We start from the raw sequence: 18027 nt of genomic DNA on the forward strand, positions 1-18027 counted from the left end.
GTATTTTGTAAAACGAAGACCAGTTGTTAAGTCAGCCCTACACAGATAAGCAAATTCTGTGTGAAAGTCTGCTTCACAAGGACCCATCCTAAGTATATTTTGATGCTTTGCTGTTAGGAAGCTGCTGAAGAATCTTAAATACTGAATTCACGATTGGATAGTCAATGTTCTTTATTACACTTTGAGCCAGAAGAGAGTTGAAATCAATATAAATTATTCTCAAGTGACAGCAGTGCAATAGCAAATGATTTTATGTTAGTTGTAAGTATTTTTCCGTGTGTTAAAATTAGTAATTTTTAGATAGAAACTGATGATTCTAGCATTTCAAAAGCACAATTTTCTGAATAAGGCTAAAATGCATCCAACTCCTTAAAACTATGCTTATAGGAAAAGAGCTACTTCCTTATTTGACATATTCAGCAATTATACTGTAATATTTGATTATGTTCTAATTTTAAACCTTTCTAAATTCAAAAGGAATGCTGGAGTATGATTCATTTTTATTAGATGTAGATGTACAGCACATAAAAATGGTACAGTTTCATAACATTTGTGTATAAATAAGTTCCTATAATGAGAAGGTAAAGCAAGAAGAGAGGAATTTCACAGGAAATAGGTAAACACGTCTCATTGTAAAGCTTGTGATATTTGGAAGTAATTTACATTAACCCCAAGTATCCCTGTGGCACGACTGCATTGCTGTCTGAGAGTTGCCCAGATGCTGTCACTGGAGGGTTGACATCGCTTTCTGCAGCAGCTGAACCATGATGGGATAGATGGGGGCAAACTCCTTTCCTTCTCGCGTTCTTACTGATTGAACGTATGCTTCCAGTGCGCCTCTAAAAAGAAAAACCAGCAAAGTAGTTAAAGCAGTAAAATAGTGTACTATAAAAAGTTCAAGATAGGAAATTAAAAACTTTTTTCCCCTACTAAAGAATTTTACATGTCTGTGTGGAAGGTAGCAGTGAAGAAAGCCTCTACAGAGCTCTACATAATTGTTTCATGATCTTTCTCTCCTTTCTTGCATGTTTTGAGGAGTGAACAAGTTAACATTTAAATAATCAGCAGCAGCATGTTGCAGATGGCTTGAAATGACAGCTCTGACGCACAGACTCAGGCACATTGCTGTACTGGTAACCTTTAGAAATGAAAAGAATAGACTCCAGCTGCTGCAGACGCTGAGAGTACAACTCAGAAAATGAAAACTGGGACACTGGTGAACAACTGAAATGCCTTCAGGTGATTTCCTGGCTAAGTCTTTTGAACTGCTGTCCTTTGGGAAATACTGGTCTAAACCGGAGACAAATCGCATGCATGCGGTTGTTGTGTAGCTTTGCGGTGTTTTTCTTACGTGTTGTAGGATGTCACACATAAAAGTGGTGTGCGAGCTACACAAATACATTTCACAGCTGAAAGGGGCAAAGGGGCAACTGTGAGCATGTGTAAAGAACCTGCTTTACAAGCACATGGCCGCAACGAAATCAAGTGGTCTTGCCGAAATTGTTCAGGGGGCCTAAGGGAACGTTGCAAAGCCGTGCAGACCTATGGCAAATGAAGCTGATGGGAAGCAAGCAGGCCCTCAATTAGGCAAAGCTAAGGAAAGGAGGCATTCAAAACTGACTCAGCCCATTCCTCTCACCCTAGGGGTTAGGGGTAAGGTGGGTGATGTGGGACGGGAGAGTCCCATATCCCTGTACGAGCCTACCGCAGTGGGAGCCCACACGTGAGCCCAGCAAACAGAGAAGTTGGTAGGATGAAGTGGGGTCACAACACACTCCGTTGCCTCTTGAGTGACAGCATCTCTAAACCTGCAAGGGATCTGAACTGCCCGAGTGAAAATTAAAAATCACCCGAGTCAGAGCTTTGCTGGAAATCTTCAGCAGAGTTGATTCAAAAAACTGGGCTGCGTTCCTGAGGCCAGGAGCCTGTGCTCAGTCTGGGGGAGCGACGAGTCCAAGCTTTGGGTTCTGAGAAGCCGGAGGGCACGATGAGAGCCTGGCCCCACGGGCTGCACCCACATCAGCACCACGCAGGGACTTGGGAGCCACACAGCCACAGGGTGCACACAGGTGGCTCACATGTGCAGCCAAACTCCCTGCCTCGCATACTACAGGAGTCTTGATGCACAAAGAGAGCCAAGTGTTCAAATGTCTGTGCAAGGAACCTGAGGCCTAGCAGCCTATCTGCTGCTGAGCACAGGCTGGGAAGGCAGTGGTACAGCACGAGGCACTGCCCTGACCCCCCCGCAGCCCCGTCAGATGCAGCCGCTGGGCTGCAGGTCCCCTGCGCTGAAGCCCAGAGCTCGTTGTCCAAGACCAAGGTGATGGAAAAAGAGGATGGAGTGAATTACTGGAGAGTCGAGAGGTTTCAGAAGGCTGCGGTGACTGAATGAAGAACCAGGCCCTGCTGCTGGCCTGCATGCACTTGAGGGCTCTTCACCTGTACTAACGGCTTACTACTGAGTTACCACTGCCTGGTCCACACCTGGTACCAACACACTCTCAAGAGCTGCTTTTTTTTTTTTTTTGCACGTAGCATACACCAAGAGAAAAGTTAACCCCCTTCACAATCAGAAAGGCGAGGAAAGAATATTTTACCTAGCCAAAATAAAACTTTCTACCCTTGGGCAGCTCCCTGAAAGCTTCCAGCCTGCCCTTCCCACTGGTCTCCTGGGGCCTCGCAGGGTCTACAGGGACAGCAGCAACAACTGCAGCACTGCCAGCTGCAGCCCACGAGTGCTCCACGTGCAGCTCGCCTCGCTGCCAGCATAGCCCATCAGCCAGACTGACCGGAGATCAGCCACATCCTCAGGTAAGCTTTGAATAACGAGAGGACAAGATTAGGGGGAAGGGACAGCAGGCTGAGGGCTTCTGAGGTCACCGGGCCTCTGGTGTGGCACTGAGGGGCACAGGCAGGGCACATGAGGAGCAGGCTGAACTCAGCCTCAATGGGAGATGCAGGCAGGGAAGGCTCAAGGGTCCTACCATGACGAAGGGAGATGCTGCAGAAGAGCCAGACGTGTATCACAGTCCTGCTCAGGTCAGCACTCAAGAGCGCAGGTCAGCAAGGATCATTAAACACGTCAGATTTTAGTTTCTACACAGAATAGTCGCCTATACTTAAGCTGAGACACTTCTGTGACAATTTTCTTGCTGTAGCTGTCAGTTATTCATCTTGCAGATCTTCCTCCCCTCCCACTCACCAGTGCCCCTGTCTTTGCCTCGATACATTTCCCCAAAGTTTGTTGGTCCCAAATAGTTTTGAAGTCATCGAAAGCTGCAAATAGGAAAAAAACACAAAACATATTGACCTGCTTAACTTAGAAAGCTCTGACACCTCTTGGTGAAGCTGTGGGATGGCATCACTGTCCAGATGGTAACACTGCTGCCCCTTTCTGACTTTGATTATCTCCTTGCTCAAAAAAAAAAACCCTTGAAAAAGATGACAGAGATCACCAGATACTTTAGCTGAAAGGGAGAAGCAGCTCTACCCTAAAAGCAGCACCCGAAACCACTCACTGTCAGCCCTTGGTAATCCTTAGCCAGACTGCTGCTCCCATCAGCTCAAACAGGCGGGGATGAGATTTGGGCTACTCCAAGTGCCAAACACCAGCGCGAGCCTTGCCATCACCCCCTCCAGCAGCTTTGGCCTTTTTTCTCTTTCCTGTCTGAAACGAACCTGATTTACCTGGCAGGATGACCGGCAGCACTGGCAGGTGCTGTCACCGCGTAACTCACAAAGCAGCTGAAGGAACTGATTGTGAACTGGTTCTGGAGGTGGGCCAGGCTCAGAGCTGCTCAGCCCCTTCTCCTTCCCCAGCACACAAAGAGCTGACGGAAACCCATCTTCATCAGCTCTCTTGTTGGGCTTTCTCTTTTACTGGGGCTTTGCTGCCTTGTTTCAGAGACAATGTCAAACTTCATCGATATCACCAGCGCAGGAACATCTTAACTAATTCTTTTCCACCCAAAAGCCAAACAATAATTACCACTCCAACACCATGATGTAAATTCTCAGGCGGTTTCCTAAAACACACCTTGTACAGTTGTACATTAAATAATGAAAAAAAACAGCCTTCTCAGTACTCTGATACTACATGCGTTCACTATTTTCCCACATCCCATGTTTGAATCTCCAGCAGAAGTATTTAAATGCTGTAGAGCAGCTGAAATGCAGTTCAGAACCAGTGATGGGCTGGAACCTGGAGCTCCATTCCCTGCCTGGTGACCCTGGAACAACTCCTGATCAGTCACCATCAGGCCCTTAGCAGCTCAGGAAACTCCTCAGCATCACTGCCCGTGGCAAGGGCATGGTGGCGATGTGCCAGGAAGCCTGGCCTTCCCTTTAGGGACAGGAGCCCTGCTGAGGAAAGGTCCGGGCAGTAAAACGGCAGAAATTACAAATCCTGAGAGAAAGGGTATTCAAAATCCAGGGATTAACAGGAAGATAGCTTTAGAAGTGCAAAGGAGGATGACCAACGCAAATGGTCACCAAGCAGACGTGATTTCAGATGTACATTTTGGATGGGAATTTAGTTTCTCTGAAGATGATTACCTGATCTGGTAATCCTGTGTGGGATTTCAGGACTGCGACACACAGACACAAACCCTGCAGGAGGGTGCTCGGGGCACAGCACGGTGTTGGCTGCAACACGGCCAGACGGCAGCTCAGGCGGGCTGGGGTGGAAACCGTTCAGCAATACACTCCGCTGAAGCTGCTGAGATGCCTGCATGGCTGTCTCGTTTCAGAGATAAATGTGTTTAATAGCAACGTTAACGCCCGAGATGCATATTTTACATGCTATTTTTGCACACTTTACTGGTCCTAGATCAAACAAGCCTTTGTAAACTAAGCCATCAGCACAGCATCCGATTCAGAGGCATCATTTTCCCAGTTAAAATATCTGTATTGCAAGAGAGAGACTTGCTCCTGCAGAGGACACTGTAAAAACGCTTGTGCATAAGTAATGATGGGAAATAAACAGCATCATGGGTGGAAACGGTATCACCACGTCTGCAGCACAGATCGCAGCTGCTTTCATGTAAAAAGATGGAATTTATAGTTATATTACTGATGTTTAAGAAGATGGAAGAAACCCTGTTTATGTAATACACAAAACACGCTCTTGAAGGGATTAGACTAAATAATGCCCTAAATTCAGCATCTTCCAGTCTAATAAAGGACATAAAACCTGCTCGGCAATCTGTTTCTATTTTAAAAGACGAGCTCTGGTATACATTACAAACATTGTTTGTAGAAGGGAGCTATGGAAGGAGGCTTGGTGGGCTGTTCTGCATACATTAATGCTTCATTAAAAATGCCATAAGAAGTAAGGAAAAAAAAACCTCTAAGTTTAAGATACCCTCCCACATACGGAAAAGGATTTTAAAGCACTTATTAAATTACTTCACTTGCTTGAGCAAAAACATGAGCTTTCTTGGAAATCAGGACAAGCTGATTATATAAGACCCAGATAGTTCTTTTTAAAAATGTTATTTCAACGCGTGGAGATTTACATCTACTGCAAAAAGGGGGGAAAAAAAACCACGTGTGATTTGGGCTGTGGCTCTTCAAGGGATCTTAATGCGAATCATTTGGAATTACTCTAATTAATTAGTGAGTATATTCACGTTGTGAGTACTGGTGCTGCCCTCCTGGGGCTCCAAAGGCTGAGGCTGGGCCCTTCCTTTGGCTGGGTGCTGCTGCAGGGCCCTGCAGACCCCGCTCCCAGTCGGTGGTGCAGCCTTTCCCTGAGCGTGCTGTTAAAATCCCGTTTGCTCTGCGGAGTGAAGTCGAAGAGGAACGTGGAAATCAAGCAGTGTGAGAGCACACCTGTCTGGCACAGGATCTATTTAATCGGGCACTACATAAGTTGCTGGAAAACCAGACAGTAAAATCTGACAGCACCACCTATAGCGCAACAGCGACATCGCTGTTTGTTGGAAATTCCCTACCGGAGAGCTTGGTGGAACTGTGATTTTTGTTTAATGACCGAAAATAACTGCCCCTGAGCACTTTTATGGACATGCAGGTGCTGGCCAGGGACGTGGGTGGGTGCACCCCTTTGCAGGGTGAGAGCAAAGCCACACGAAGCGGCTGCCCCTTGCGTCGATGGGAGCAGAAATGCAGCCCGGTGCTGATGTTTGCAGCAAAACCATTGTGCCTCTGTGCCTAGCGGGGCTGGAAACAGCCTCCAGGTGCTGATTTCAGGGTGGTCCCCAACCCTGTCAGGTCAGTGGTCAGTGGTCATTGCTGCTTGGGATATCAGCTCCTTGTGCAATGAACTCTGCTGCTCGCTGCAATGGGAAGGGGTGAGCTCGAAGAATTTACCCATGAGCTGTCCTTGAGGCTGGCCCAAATGCTGCCACGTTTAACAGAAATGTTTCTCTTGTGGGAGATAAGCTGAGTTACATCGGGAAAGAAGGGACAAAAGAAAGCAAAGGGAAGCACCCTGGCTGCTTGCAAAGTGCTCCCTTCAACACCATCCCAGGCTCCGGGACTGTGCCTGCAGCACGGCCACCTCACCTGGCTGGCAGTGCCACAGGGCAGCCGGCTGCCCCAGAGGGCTCCCGTGCTCCTGCCTGCTCCCCCTCCACGGAGCAGAGCAAATGGAGCTTGCAGGACACAACGCAGCTGCCCTATTTTAGTACCTGCTTCAGGAGGAGGTGAATCAGCCCCAGCAGTGCCGGGTTCTCTTCTGGCTATAAAGGGAGACGAGCTCACACATCCCTGGCCAGGTAAATCCCACCCCTCACGCCGAACACCAGCAGGCAGAAGGGCACAAAAATGCTCAGTGCTCCTGATTCACGGCATCAACACCGTGCTGCATAGCAGGCATTTGAGATCCGCCGAGCAGAAGGAAAGCCGCAATTAGCTTTAATATTAAGCTGTAAAGATTCTGATAACACGTGAGTTAATATCTGAGAAGCGGGTCCCCAGAGGAATTGCACAGTTGTTACAGGCTGAAGCTGCAGAAAATTCCCATTTGTGAGGCTGCACCAGGCGTTAAGGGTAATTTCTTGAAGCCGTGCAGCCATCCGAGAGCCCAAAGCAGGCAGGGGCCAGGGCTGAGCAACATCAGTTGGCAAAGGCTTGGAGAGGGCGAGTGATAAAAATACTAGAGAGATCAGCAAGATGCCTGCAGTTCAAATGAAGTTCACGTGAGGCACAAAGTACAGGAGAGCTCAGAAATCTTCTGATGTAATATTAAGGAACACAGAGGTTACCAGCCCCTGTGCTGCAGACCAGTGCCCACTGGCCTCAAGCTGTCTGCTCGACACATCCAAGGACGTTTGTTCCTGCAGCTCAGCGAAGAGGCAGGAGGTACAGCACCCCATGGCAGATCAGGAATAGGGAAGAGCTCCTGGAGAGCTCCAGAGGCATTTGGGAAGGGCAACTCTTCAAAGCTTCCCCCTCCATGCCCTGGGAGTGAGGATGTTCAAGCAGTGTCCAAACCCTCCATGGCACCAAGCAAAAAGACCACAGTCCCACCAAAAAATGCTCAACTGAGAACCTTGCAGCAGCCTGCTCTTGGGATTACAAAGCGTAAGTATTTTTATAGAGGCATCTCATGCAAAATGAATAAGGGATTCTGAACTGAAAAGTTTTCCAACTACACTAGTTGGGCTAATGGAAGATGCTCTCCCTGCCTAAAAGCCTTCTTTAGGTGTGTTAATACCTCCACGGTCAGAGCAATTTATCAGTGTCCAAACATGACCACCGGCAGGCCCGTTAACTGAATCAGTCTGAAGTTTAATTGTAGGCAAATACAATCATGTGCTGTAGTTTAAGGACGGCATTCTCAAGTTTGTATAAAGGGACTGAAAAGACCCAATTCCCATAAGTTCTCATATGATCTTCATTCCTGGCTTTCTCTCATGATCTGAAATCAGCAGCTTTGCCAGTACAGTCAGGACAGAGATTACAATAAAAATATTAATACCTGGTACATATATAGCTCTATCAGCACTATACCCATTATCCATTCCCTGTAATGAAAGATGCCATAGCTCGAGATTCAAGAAACCTATAATTTTGTAATCAAATTAAACTAATGACATGCATGATTTTCAAAAAATACTCTTTTAATACGCATGTGAAGAGACACAGTTTGTATTTTAATATTCCAGAAATAAATCCCATCCCACTGACACCTACTGGTGATCAGCTAGCATTTCTGTAACTGGCCCAAGCATTACACTGGGCTGTATCGTGCTATCAGCTGCAAGAACTATAAATCATAGATACATAAATAATTACAGCAGACTCCTCTTGGCTGTGTGCTTTAGAAGTGTAGACAGATGATGGTCTATTTTCTCAAGTACAACCACTGCTGGCTGAACTTGAGTCATCTTGTACAATCTCAGCAAAAGCTGACCACAATCATGCACAGAAGTGCAAGGACAGAGCTGATCAAGCCCAGTACAGCTCCGTGTGACAATCTCTCCTGAGCCACTCAAGTGTGTAACACCAAGGCTGGGTCGGGACACGGAGAAGGTGGCTGGGAAAATTAAGCCATTAGGAGACAAATGATCATCCAGGCCTTGAATCCAGAGGATCCATTTGCTCGCTCTGTAACGTTCATAGAGCACTGATGTTCCTTCTAATGTATTTTAAAGATAAAATTTGTCTTGAAAGACAAAACTCTCCACACCTTTTCCTAATATTTTAAGACCCAAAATAGTATTTACCTATAAAGTTATCTACCCTAGTAAGATTTAAAAAAATCTGACATAATTACCACTTCCTAAAGATCCCCAGCTGGTTGCTGAAGAACAACATTACAGGGGTTACAAACAAAGCTCTTGCATTTTAAAATTCCTAGCTACATTTTCATTGCTAAAGCTTTAAATGCCTCTCCTTCCTTGATTTTTCAACAGTTGAGAGAGGCTAAACTTTTGCTAAAATACAGCGTTAACTTGGACCATCATTGTGTGTGCCTTCCTTCTTTTGGAAGTGGATTATGTGCTCATTCCAAAGGCACTGGAGGATTTGGATATGGGACAGGAAGGTGTTGTTGTTCTCCCATTTTGCAACTCATCCCATGAGTGGGAAGAGGGTAACAGTATTTATGGTAAGTCACCAACAGCACTCCTCTACTTTTCAAGACAAGCCCAGGTGTCCAGATAAGCTATTGCTCAATTGTCATAAAAGTACAGAAGAACGAGACATGATTCTTACCGTATGAGTGCAAGCCTGTCCTTTTCAGATGGATGATCATCAAGCCACTGGGAGTAGCGGGCAATGGACCACTCAGCCCTCTGATACAGGGAAACACAAACAAATACCAGTTACACATAAATGCAGAAAAGGGCATACACACAATTCCAGAAACAAAGATGAAATAAATGAAGGCGATTAAGAGGCACGCTTAACACTGCGGCGATGCAGAATCAGTTAAGAAATCAGAGACAATTTAACAGAAACAGCCCAATACGTTATTTTGGGAGCTCAGTGATGATCTCCTGCATCAGCTGTTTGCCCAGTTCTGACAGTGGTTTGCATCTAGATTTCCTACATCTGACTGCAATTCGCAGTCTGGGACAAGACCTCAATTTTCTTCTATGAGCTAACTGACTATTAAGGAATTGAGAGCCTGTTCAAAATCAGGTTATTATTTTCATACTGTTAATCAATCAAAATATGAAATCAGTGACCATAACACCTTTACCACAATAAAATCAAAAGCCATCAAGCCATACAAAATACGAGCTTGAATATTTTTTAACTAAAATAACAAGGGTGAACAGTAACATTTTTTCCTCCTTAGGACATCTGCTAAGCAAAGACAGGTTGATCGTACTACCTGGAAGGGTGATTTTAACTCCGGTGGTGCTCTCGTGAACAAGAACTGAAGAATAATGCTGAATGGAATAACCTCTCCCAGAGCTGGGCTATTAGCGATATGCTCACTGGTCTGGAACAGCAGCGGTCTGGAAAAATGCAACAATATACTTGTGAAAGGAAGAAAAAGCTTATCTTATGCATTAGAATAATACCTACACAGTGGCAATATTGTGTTAGGATAGAATCACCTCGTTTTTTTCCCACTAGTCTGTATCTCAGGTTTTCAGCAAAGGTTCGGTTTGTAAAAATGTACAGAAGCTGTGTATTTTAATTAAACAACACAGGACTGTAAATTTTGTGTTTCAGTGAGAGCACGTAAGGTAACTACAGAACTCACTGTCATAAAGCAGCAGCACTGAAAGCAACACAAAACGTTACCATTTGGCCATCATTTGCATGACAAAGACTTTTAAATCATAGTTACACGCTGCTCAAAATTTAGAAGAACTTCAACATATTTCTGCTTCGCTTGTGGGTGTTGCCAAAAAAGCTCTCAGTTCAATCAGAACTAGCAAAAGGTACTGAGTCAGTTTTGAAACACAGCTTGGTCCTATAACCAGTTGTTAGCTGCTGCAACTCACCTGAATGACCTCAGCTGCCTGTACGATTTTCCCAGGTCAGAGACTCGCCGACACAGCGGTGCTACTGCTAACTCCATCTACAAAAACAAACATTTTAATTTGAGTTAGATTGTCCTCAAATCTAAAACTCAGCATTTAGGTAGTCTGCCTTTAAATAATAACCCAGGCTTGCAGGACCAATTCATCAGTTTGTTGCTGGTGGCTGCTTTTGAGACAAGAAGTCTTCTTTCATACCGCACTGCCCAAGCCAGGACTTCTGCTCATTTTTGGCAACACGTTAAGCACCCCATGACAAACAACAGCTCTTCTCCCTGGATGAGAATAGGATGAGCTCTCACGAGCTTGCTGCAACTGCGGCTTTGTTTGCCCGAGCACATTCATTTTGCCAGCGCTGAGTTTCCACTTAGGTCAACATCCCAAATAGCCTGAGCTCAGAACAGGAAGAGAGCAAATCGAGGCAGGTTTCCACAAACCATTACAAAAGCAGCAGAAGCGCACACATATTTCAGCTGGGCACCCTTTCCTTTGGTGAAGGATGAGATTGAAGTAGTTCATTCTTGAATCCTTGGCCCCAAATTCAAGAGCCCAAAACCCACGTAGACTGGCAGGCAGCTGGGACCTATTGCCACAGGGTTGTGTGAAACCAGACAAAAGAGCATCCGTAAGAGCATTATTTTCTTGCTCAACTGTCTGCTCTCTGTTCAGTCTCTGAGTTACAGAATCCATCTTTAAAAACAAGCAATTTTAAACTCTTTGTGTTCTTTAAGCACAAAGGAGTTCACCTGCCTTGCTGAACAAGAGCCAGACTCTGCTCGGTTTTTATGTCATTCACATGAGACTCAATTCCTGTCACAGAATCTCCATTACCAGCGAAGACACAAAAGTGAGAAAGAGCAATTTCACCTCCAGATCCCCGACTGAACCCTTAGGTACCATTACACGGCAAAAATGCAGTCAACACACACAAGAATACAAACAACACCGTTCAAAAATAAAAAGCTTCGGTAAAGTCATTTTATCCAGATGCGGATTAAGTCTTTATTTCTTTCGTTCCTGAAGTGTCAGTCAACAGAGGGAGGCAAATTTTGTTCTTGGTGTAGATTTTTTTAAATCCCCAGTTTGGAAAACCATTCAGACTGATTTCCACACAACGCACAATTATGATGTTTCAAAGGATCAGAGGTAAAATAAGTAACCAGATGAAAACCACCATACAAACAGCTTCCCATTTAAGTAACATTGCTGAACTAGTGTTAGAGCACTTCTAATAATACAGTGTTTAGGGTGAAGCCTTTAATACTGTTACTCCTTCCAGCTGCAGCCTCTTCTCAGACAGGGCAGGCAATGGGGAGTGCACGCTCACAGGACAGGCAGCTTCTCCCTGGGATTTCTGCAGGGAGGTGCCCCAGCTCCAAAATAGTGATGAAGCTCAGCACAAGCTCAGCACAAGCTCAGTGTTGTTTCCCCAGGTCTCTTGGGACACTTCTGAGCACCTACAGGAGCCAAGAGGCCAGCCTGCTGCACAGGATCAGGAGCAAGTGGCCGAAAAGAGGAATTTATTAAGTAGGATTCACTGCATCAAGATACAAGACCTTGAAAGACAAACGATTTCTTCAGAGCTTCTTTTCAGGCATCAGTATTAGCTAGGGGCAGCTGGAAGTAACTGGTATCCTCCAGAAACCAGTGTCCCTGTGCTGGTGGGAGCTGTGGGCTTGTAGCTGCGAAGAACTTGGGAGAAGATAATCCTTGTAGGTGCCTTAGAGAATTTGATAATAAGCAACAAAATGCTGCTCTGACTCGTGGAAACAGAGAAGCACGGATCAAACTGTACCCAGGAGGAGAAAGAGATCCCAGCACAGCAGAATATAATTCTGCTTAATAAGTTTTAAATGATCGTTTCTCTCCTGAAACATAACATGATGTAATGAGACGTAAGTGAAACCTTCTACAGCTTAACCAGTTCCTTATTAAAACAAATTTCAATGATTTCTCTTGAACATATTTAGTGGTTTCCATAAATTAACATTTTCAGTCTTAAATACTAAAGAATAAAATTTCCTTCAGAAAATTCTGTTACTTTGTCTTCAACCTTTATTCACGGTTGGGAATTATTAGTATTGCTAGAGCTAGATAAATTTAATGGCAGCAGATGGTTGATTCGTGAAGTACTAGTTGCCAAAGGAAAAAAAAAAAATGTTTTTAAGCTTTGCAGCATACTATACCATCTCAAATTGACTCATGAAGAGTGGGAATGAGTGAAAGCTGATGTGGTAAAAATGCACATAAACCACAGAAACTGTTTTTTTTGTGTGTGTGTTTTAATTTACAACGCTAGTCTGCTATGTGTTATAATCCAATCCCTCCGATAAAAACTATACTTCATGTAACAATAAAGATTGTGGTTTTTACTTGTATTTTAGCTATTTGTCCAGATCCAATGATATAATGAGATGCCACAGGATCTTTCTGCTGCTGCAGTCCTTTCTGCAGGCCCTCTGTGGAGGTTTTGTGCCTCTGCCAAGCACCAAGCTGGGTGGCACCACTGGCTCAGGAGGCTCTGGGCACCGCTGCTGGTTTTACGGTGCTGCAAGAAGCCAGAGCACACGTCGCTGTGTCATTCTGCCACCTGTCATCACCTGAAGCTGCATCAAGTGTTGAGTCATGCCGTGTGGTTCTGCTGCAACAGCTTTTGTTGTGAGATGTAACTCCAGCTTCCAAAGCATTTTGGTGAGCTTTTCCAGGTCAAGTGCTACTTTTGGCTGTCTGCGAGCCAGTACTTGTACCATGGTGCGTGTGAGGCCTTTCATACATCCACATTCAATGGGCTTTACATACGTAAAGATGAGTTGCATTTTTTGTTTCCTTTCCAAATTTCTCTCCCCAAATCACATATTTGAAAAATTGTATGTGCAGGTTAAATTCAGTAAGAAATGAAGTGTCCAAGGAATAATGTGTAACCATGACTAACGTGAGATGATTGTTATCACAGCACCTCAGGACCTGTTGGAGGAAAAGCAATAACAAGTGCATGTGCACATTGAAAAGGGAGAGCTAGAATGGAAGAAGGCCTCACAACTGCCTCATTTCCGCTAACTTTGTTCCAAACCCATTGCTTTTCCATGATTTATTCATGTTATTTTGTTGTGCTTCGCAGAACAGAAGGACAGGCTCTCGCCCAACTCCTATATAGAACATATTCCTCTTCTCCATGATTCCTGCTCTCTAGGCCTAAAAAGGCTATGTTAGCTTTTCTTCTCGAATGACCCTGTCATAGCCCACGGCTAGTTGGTCAATTATCTGTTGAACTATTCACTGGCTAGCCATATTGTAAAAAAATCCATCACATGGCTGGCTTCTCTAATCGGATTATGTTCAGCAACCCAAGGGTGAAGTTAATACGTAGTCCAGATACAGATAATGCATGTAGATTGAAGGGTGCTTTGAAAAACCCCACAGTGAAGTTATTGTTTTGTGCCTATTGTGGTATTTTCAAGATCCCTCGTTACCAAAAAGCTGTTTTTTCAGTTGGAAAATCTTAGCATTAAATTTTTAGCAATTATATTTCCTCCTGGCCAAGATGAATTCCAAGTTTTTAAATGTTAACTCGAAATGCTTTTTTTTGAGCCATTCAGCAGGAGAGAAAGCTTTAACAAGCGAGGGAGCAGAAGAGTGAATTATTGTATGAAAGAAGCTGGCCTTGAAGGGATGGGGAATTTGATTTCTCCACCGTGCAGCAATCCCAAAACGGCTGATGTTTAAGTAAATCCTTCAGCTGCAATACCTCCAAAATATTGCACATAAGAAAATAGTTTCCTCCTTCTGGCGGGATAGTTGGCATTAAACATTAAGTCCATTTTATCTTTGTAGCTTTTGCCCTTGTGACTACGACTGTGATTACAACTTCCTGCTTCCCTTACTTCTCTGTAAGAATCTAAAAAGAAGAATATCTTATGAAAAATTATTAAAAAAACATTTTTAGTTGTATTATCTTGCTTGATCAAAGGAGCAAACCTATTTACATTTAAAAAAAATGTAAGATTATTATCCTTGCTTTTTTAATGCATATTAAATCAGGAAAAGATTCTGACCATAAGCTAACCAGCAGACAGGAACATTATGTCTATGCTAGAATTTAGTGTAGTCAACTTCTACAGTAAAAACATTTTTCTAGGAAAATTCAGTAATGCCAAAACATTTTGCAGTAACATATTGACAAAAACTTGAAGAGCTGGTGGCAGTGTTAACTATGTCCCATCAAAACAGTTTGACCACAGTACTGAAAGACGACTAAAAAAAACCTCAAGTCACACCTAGATAAAAAATATCCGAAGCTATATACAGCATGGTATTAACTCAAGCAGGACCAATAAAAATATTTTCAGCCTCTCAACAATGGCTGAAAATAACCAGTCATGACATGACATGGGGTTCGTGGCAGAGGCAGTGGCTCCAGCTTTCCATGTCACTCCAAACACAGCACGCAAACCTGTGCCATGGAAGGCACAAGATGGGAAATCACATCATGCTTTCACACATGAAGCCTAAGGACGACTTAGTCTTTGAACATCTAGACTAGTTGATTTCAATGTAGTTGTAATTTGTAATTACTATTAATAAACAGCCATTTTCCTATACCAGCTTACAAAGTGTACGTAGCAGACTACTAATTTTCATGCCAAATATTACTGTAGAATCCCCATTTCTTCTACATAAAAGCCTCAGTTTACTGTGTTTATATCTCTTCCTTGGCTGCACTGTCCAGAAATTCTACCAGGCTTTAAGAAGGCCTGAACTACCAGCCACAAATCCCAAAGCATGCCTCAGTGTAAGTGCTGTAGCAACTCTGAATACCAAACAAGCTAAAGGGTCCTCTGGAGAAGAACTGGTGCTCCCCAGAAACAGAAATGAAAAACCATCAGGGCTTGCTTGCTTGCCTCCAGCAGAACATTTTTTCCAGTCTGACTAGAACTGAATTTGAAAGTGAAATTTAGTATTACATACATGAATATTGAATCGTGATCATCTTAAAAATACAAAAACAAATGAAAACAACCTGATCCAGGAATTTGTGGGACTGAACTGGAAAGTAATCTTGTCCAATTGCCTGTATAAAAGCTGCGAGCATGAGTAGAGGTGAATTCAGCCTGTACACTGGAAGTATTTCAACAATGAGAGTCCCAAGAAACAGCACAGTACGTGATAATAAGCTTGCAGCATTGCAGACATTTTCAAGGGCTTAAAAAGCTTCTGTGTTCCTGTAAGCACTGATCTTCATGAAATCCTGATATTCTGGCATATTTCATGCCTATCGTACCTATTTTACGGCCACCAAACTAGCACACAACTGGTCTTACTGCTGAAATATCTGTAATGCCTAAGATAGCAAAAGGCAATACTGAGGCTGTGCAAACAGGATCAGACAGAGGGTGTGGGTTCAACAGAATTACAGCAGTAATTCCCAACTGTGTAAGCAGCTGAGCCTTACTCAAGAAAATTGGATCTGTTATGCACTTCACCGGACCCAGTTCTGAATGAAGAGAGCTTGAAGCCTCTGTTTTCCCTCTTCTGTGTATAGATACCTGTTTTTTTGAGGCAACTTATCAGTAAAATGTGGCTGTGGTGCAAAAAAATGTCACATCTGACTGTCAGCCAAAGTAATTCTGCTAAGTAAGAGGCAACTGTGTCTCTAAGTGACCTGGAATAAATGTGGTAAGAGCATTTAATAAAATGCCCAAAATCTGATGCAATCCAAAATTATTTGACTTGCAACATAAATGTTTATAATAGGACTTCAAGTTGACCAAAGCTGGATAGATCTGCCCAAGTCTTCTGCTTGCAAGTAATCCCAGAACACCAAAAAAGGTTTTTAAATCTCAAAAGACAGTTTGAAGCCTGATAATGTAACCCCTTTTGAGTACAGAAAATTCAAGATGACTCTACAAGACAGAGTACAAGCTAAAGCATTTTATAAACAAACCTCCTCCTACACACACAGTGTCTTTCCAGGCAGGTTCTTTCCCTCAGCTCTGGCGTCTGTCCAGCAACACAGTGCCTTTCTGGGCCAGAAAGTACTCTGCACGCAGCATTTAGGGCTGCTTGGGAAAGCTGTCCTTCCCATCAAGTCAGAAACCCAGCTGAATTCCTCAGCCCAGGGCAGCAGCAAGCTCCCCTTCCCTTCGGAGGAATCCAGCCATCTCCTCGACAAAGGCAAGCGCCATGCCAACAACAGCATGGAAGCGAACTGGCTCCCATGCTGGATTGCAGCCACAATTCAGGCTGAGCACATAGAAAACATGCCTAGGACAAAGCTACACCCTCCCCAGCAGGGCGACCTGGCAGCTGGCACTGGTTTACATGTTCTCCAAAACCCATTGATTTTGGGGAGGAGGAGACACGCCCCAGAAAACATGGACATAAGGCAGCCTTCAAATGCAAAATACTTAGTCTATTTTCTGTTATCCTGAGCGATCTCAGGCCATTCTGGACTCTAAAAAATCCCTGCACAGCCTGGGATGCCCCAGGGAGCTCTGTGCAGAGATACCTGCAGGTACAGAGTGAGTGGACCCAGCCAGTTCTTGTAAAAGGCCCCTTTTAAATAAACTAAGCATGTTATGCGATGTTAAGATGAGAAAAACACAAGGAAGCCCCCAGAAGCAGCAACTGTCAAAGGCAGGAGACAAGAATGAGTTCAGAACCTTTTTTTTTTTTCCTTCCCCAATACAAAAGAAAAATAAAAAATTTATCTTCACTCAGCTGTCCGCTCAGGAGTTACACTCAGCAAGGGGTAAGAACATGCAATCCCCCTACACTCTGATGAAAACATACCTTCATTTCTTACTTAAAAGGCAACCTGTGTCAGAACGAGAAAAATATGTGTTTAAAAAGATAAACGAGTGATATTTTTAGTATTATAATAATAGGTGCTTAGATCAGATGCTCTGAACTGTAGAATTAGGTAAGGATATTTCCCAAATTTATACGACTTACTTTAGCACTGCAGCATAAATTACAAAAATTATTTATATTCCTTCCAGAGGAGGAGTCAAGTGTCCTTTTTTTCTATTTTACACCATTGTCTTCAAAATAGCAAAGGGAACGGAGCCTTCCCACTGAACTCAATTGAACACTTCCCTTTAAATTCTTTGGTTAAAGGCTGGTCTGCTGCTTTTGAGTAATGAATACAAGAACTCTACTCAGGAGTAATCAGTAGAAGGCTGTTGCATGGTTTAGTCCACTGTTAAAAAATGACAATTGTGTAAGAGCCTGAAAGCTGAAAGAACTGGAGTTGATCCTTTCAATACCACCCACAACCAAACAAAATGCCCCAAATGGAATTGCCCTGATACCTGTTATGACAGCTGAAGTCCCAGTCTGGAACATGAAAAGAGGGGCTGGTTTTCACACAGAAAGGTTTTTGACGCCTAAGGGCTGACACAGTGTCAAGCAACCTGATCTTTATGTACGTCCTGACAAAGATTTTTCTTCTTGCCTTTTTTCAGGGCACTTAAAGGCAAAAGATACAAAGCAGCCACAACCAGGGAAGAGGAAAGTAGTTCCTCTGCTCCCTGCCTTCCTCTCCTACCTCAGTCACCTACTAGCC

General features: G+C 43.9%; 1 protein-coding gene across 1 annotated transcript in view; it reads right to left on the minus strand.

Moving 5' to 3' along the window:
- Positions 1-146: 146 nt before the first annotated feature.
- The window catches only part of COG5 (component of oligomeric golgi complex 5), a 188707-nt gene continuing 170826 nt past the window's right edge, over positions 147-18027 (minus strand). Inside the window, exons 19-22 of the mRNA XM_032193577.1 lie at positions 10428-10504; positions 9806-9932; positions 9181-9260; positions 147-839 (exon numbers count right to left, since the gene is read on the minus strand). Of these exons, the coding sequence (XP_032049468.1) occupies positions 725-839; positions 9181-9260; positions 9806-9932; positions 10428-10504 (399 nt within the window). The 3' untranslated portion in view covers positions 147-724. The remainder of the gene's footprint in view (positions 840-9180; positions 9261-9805; positions 9933-10427; positions 10505-18027) is intronic.

Source organism: Aythya fuligula, chromosome 1 (genome assembly GCF_009819795.1).
Source record: "Aythya fuligula isolate bAytFul2 chromosome 1, bAytFul2.pri, whole genome shotgun sequence".
In the NCBI taxonomy this organism is placed as follows: Eukaryota; Metazoa; Chordata; class Aves; order Anseriformes; family Anatidae; genus Aythya; species Aythya fuligula.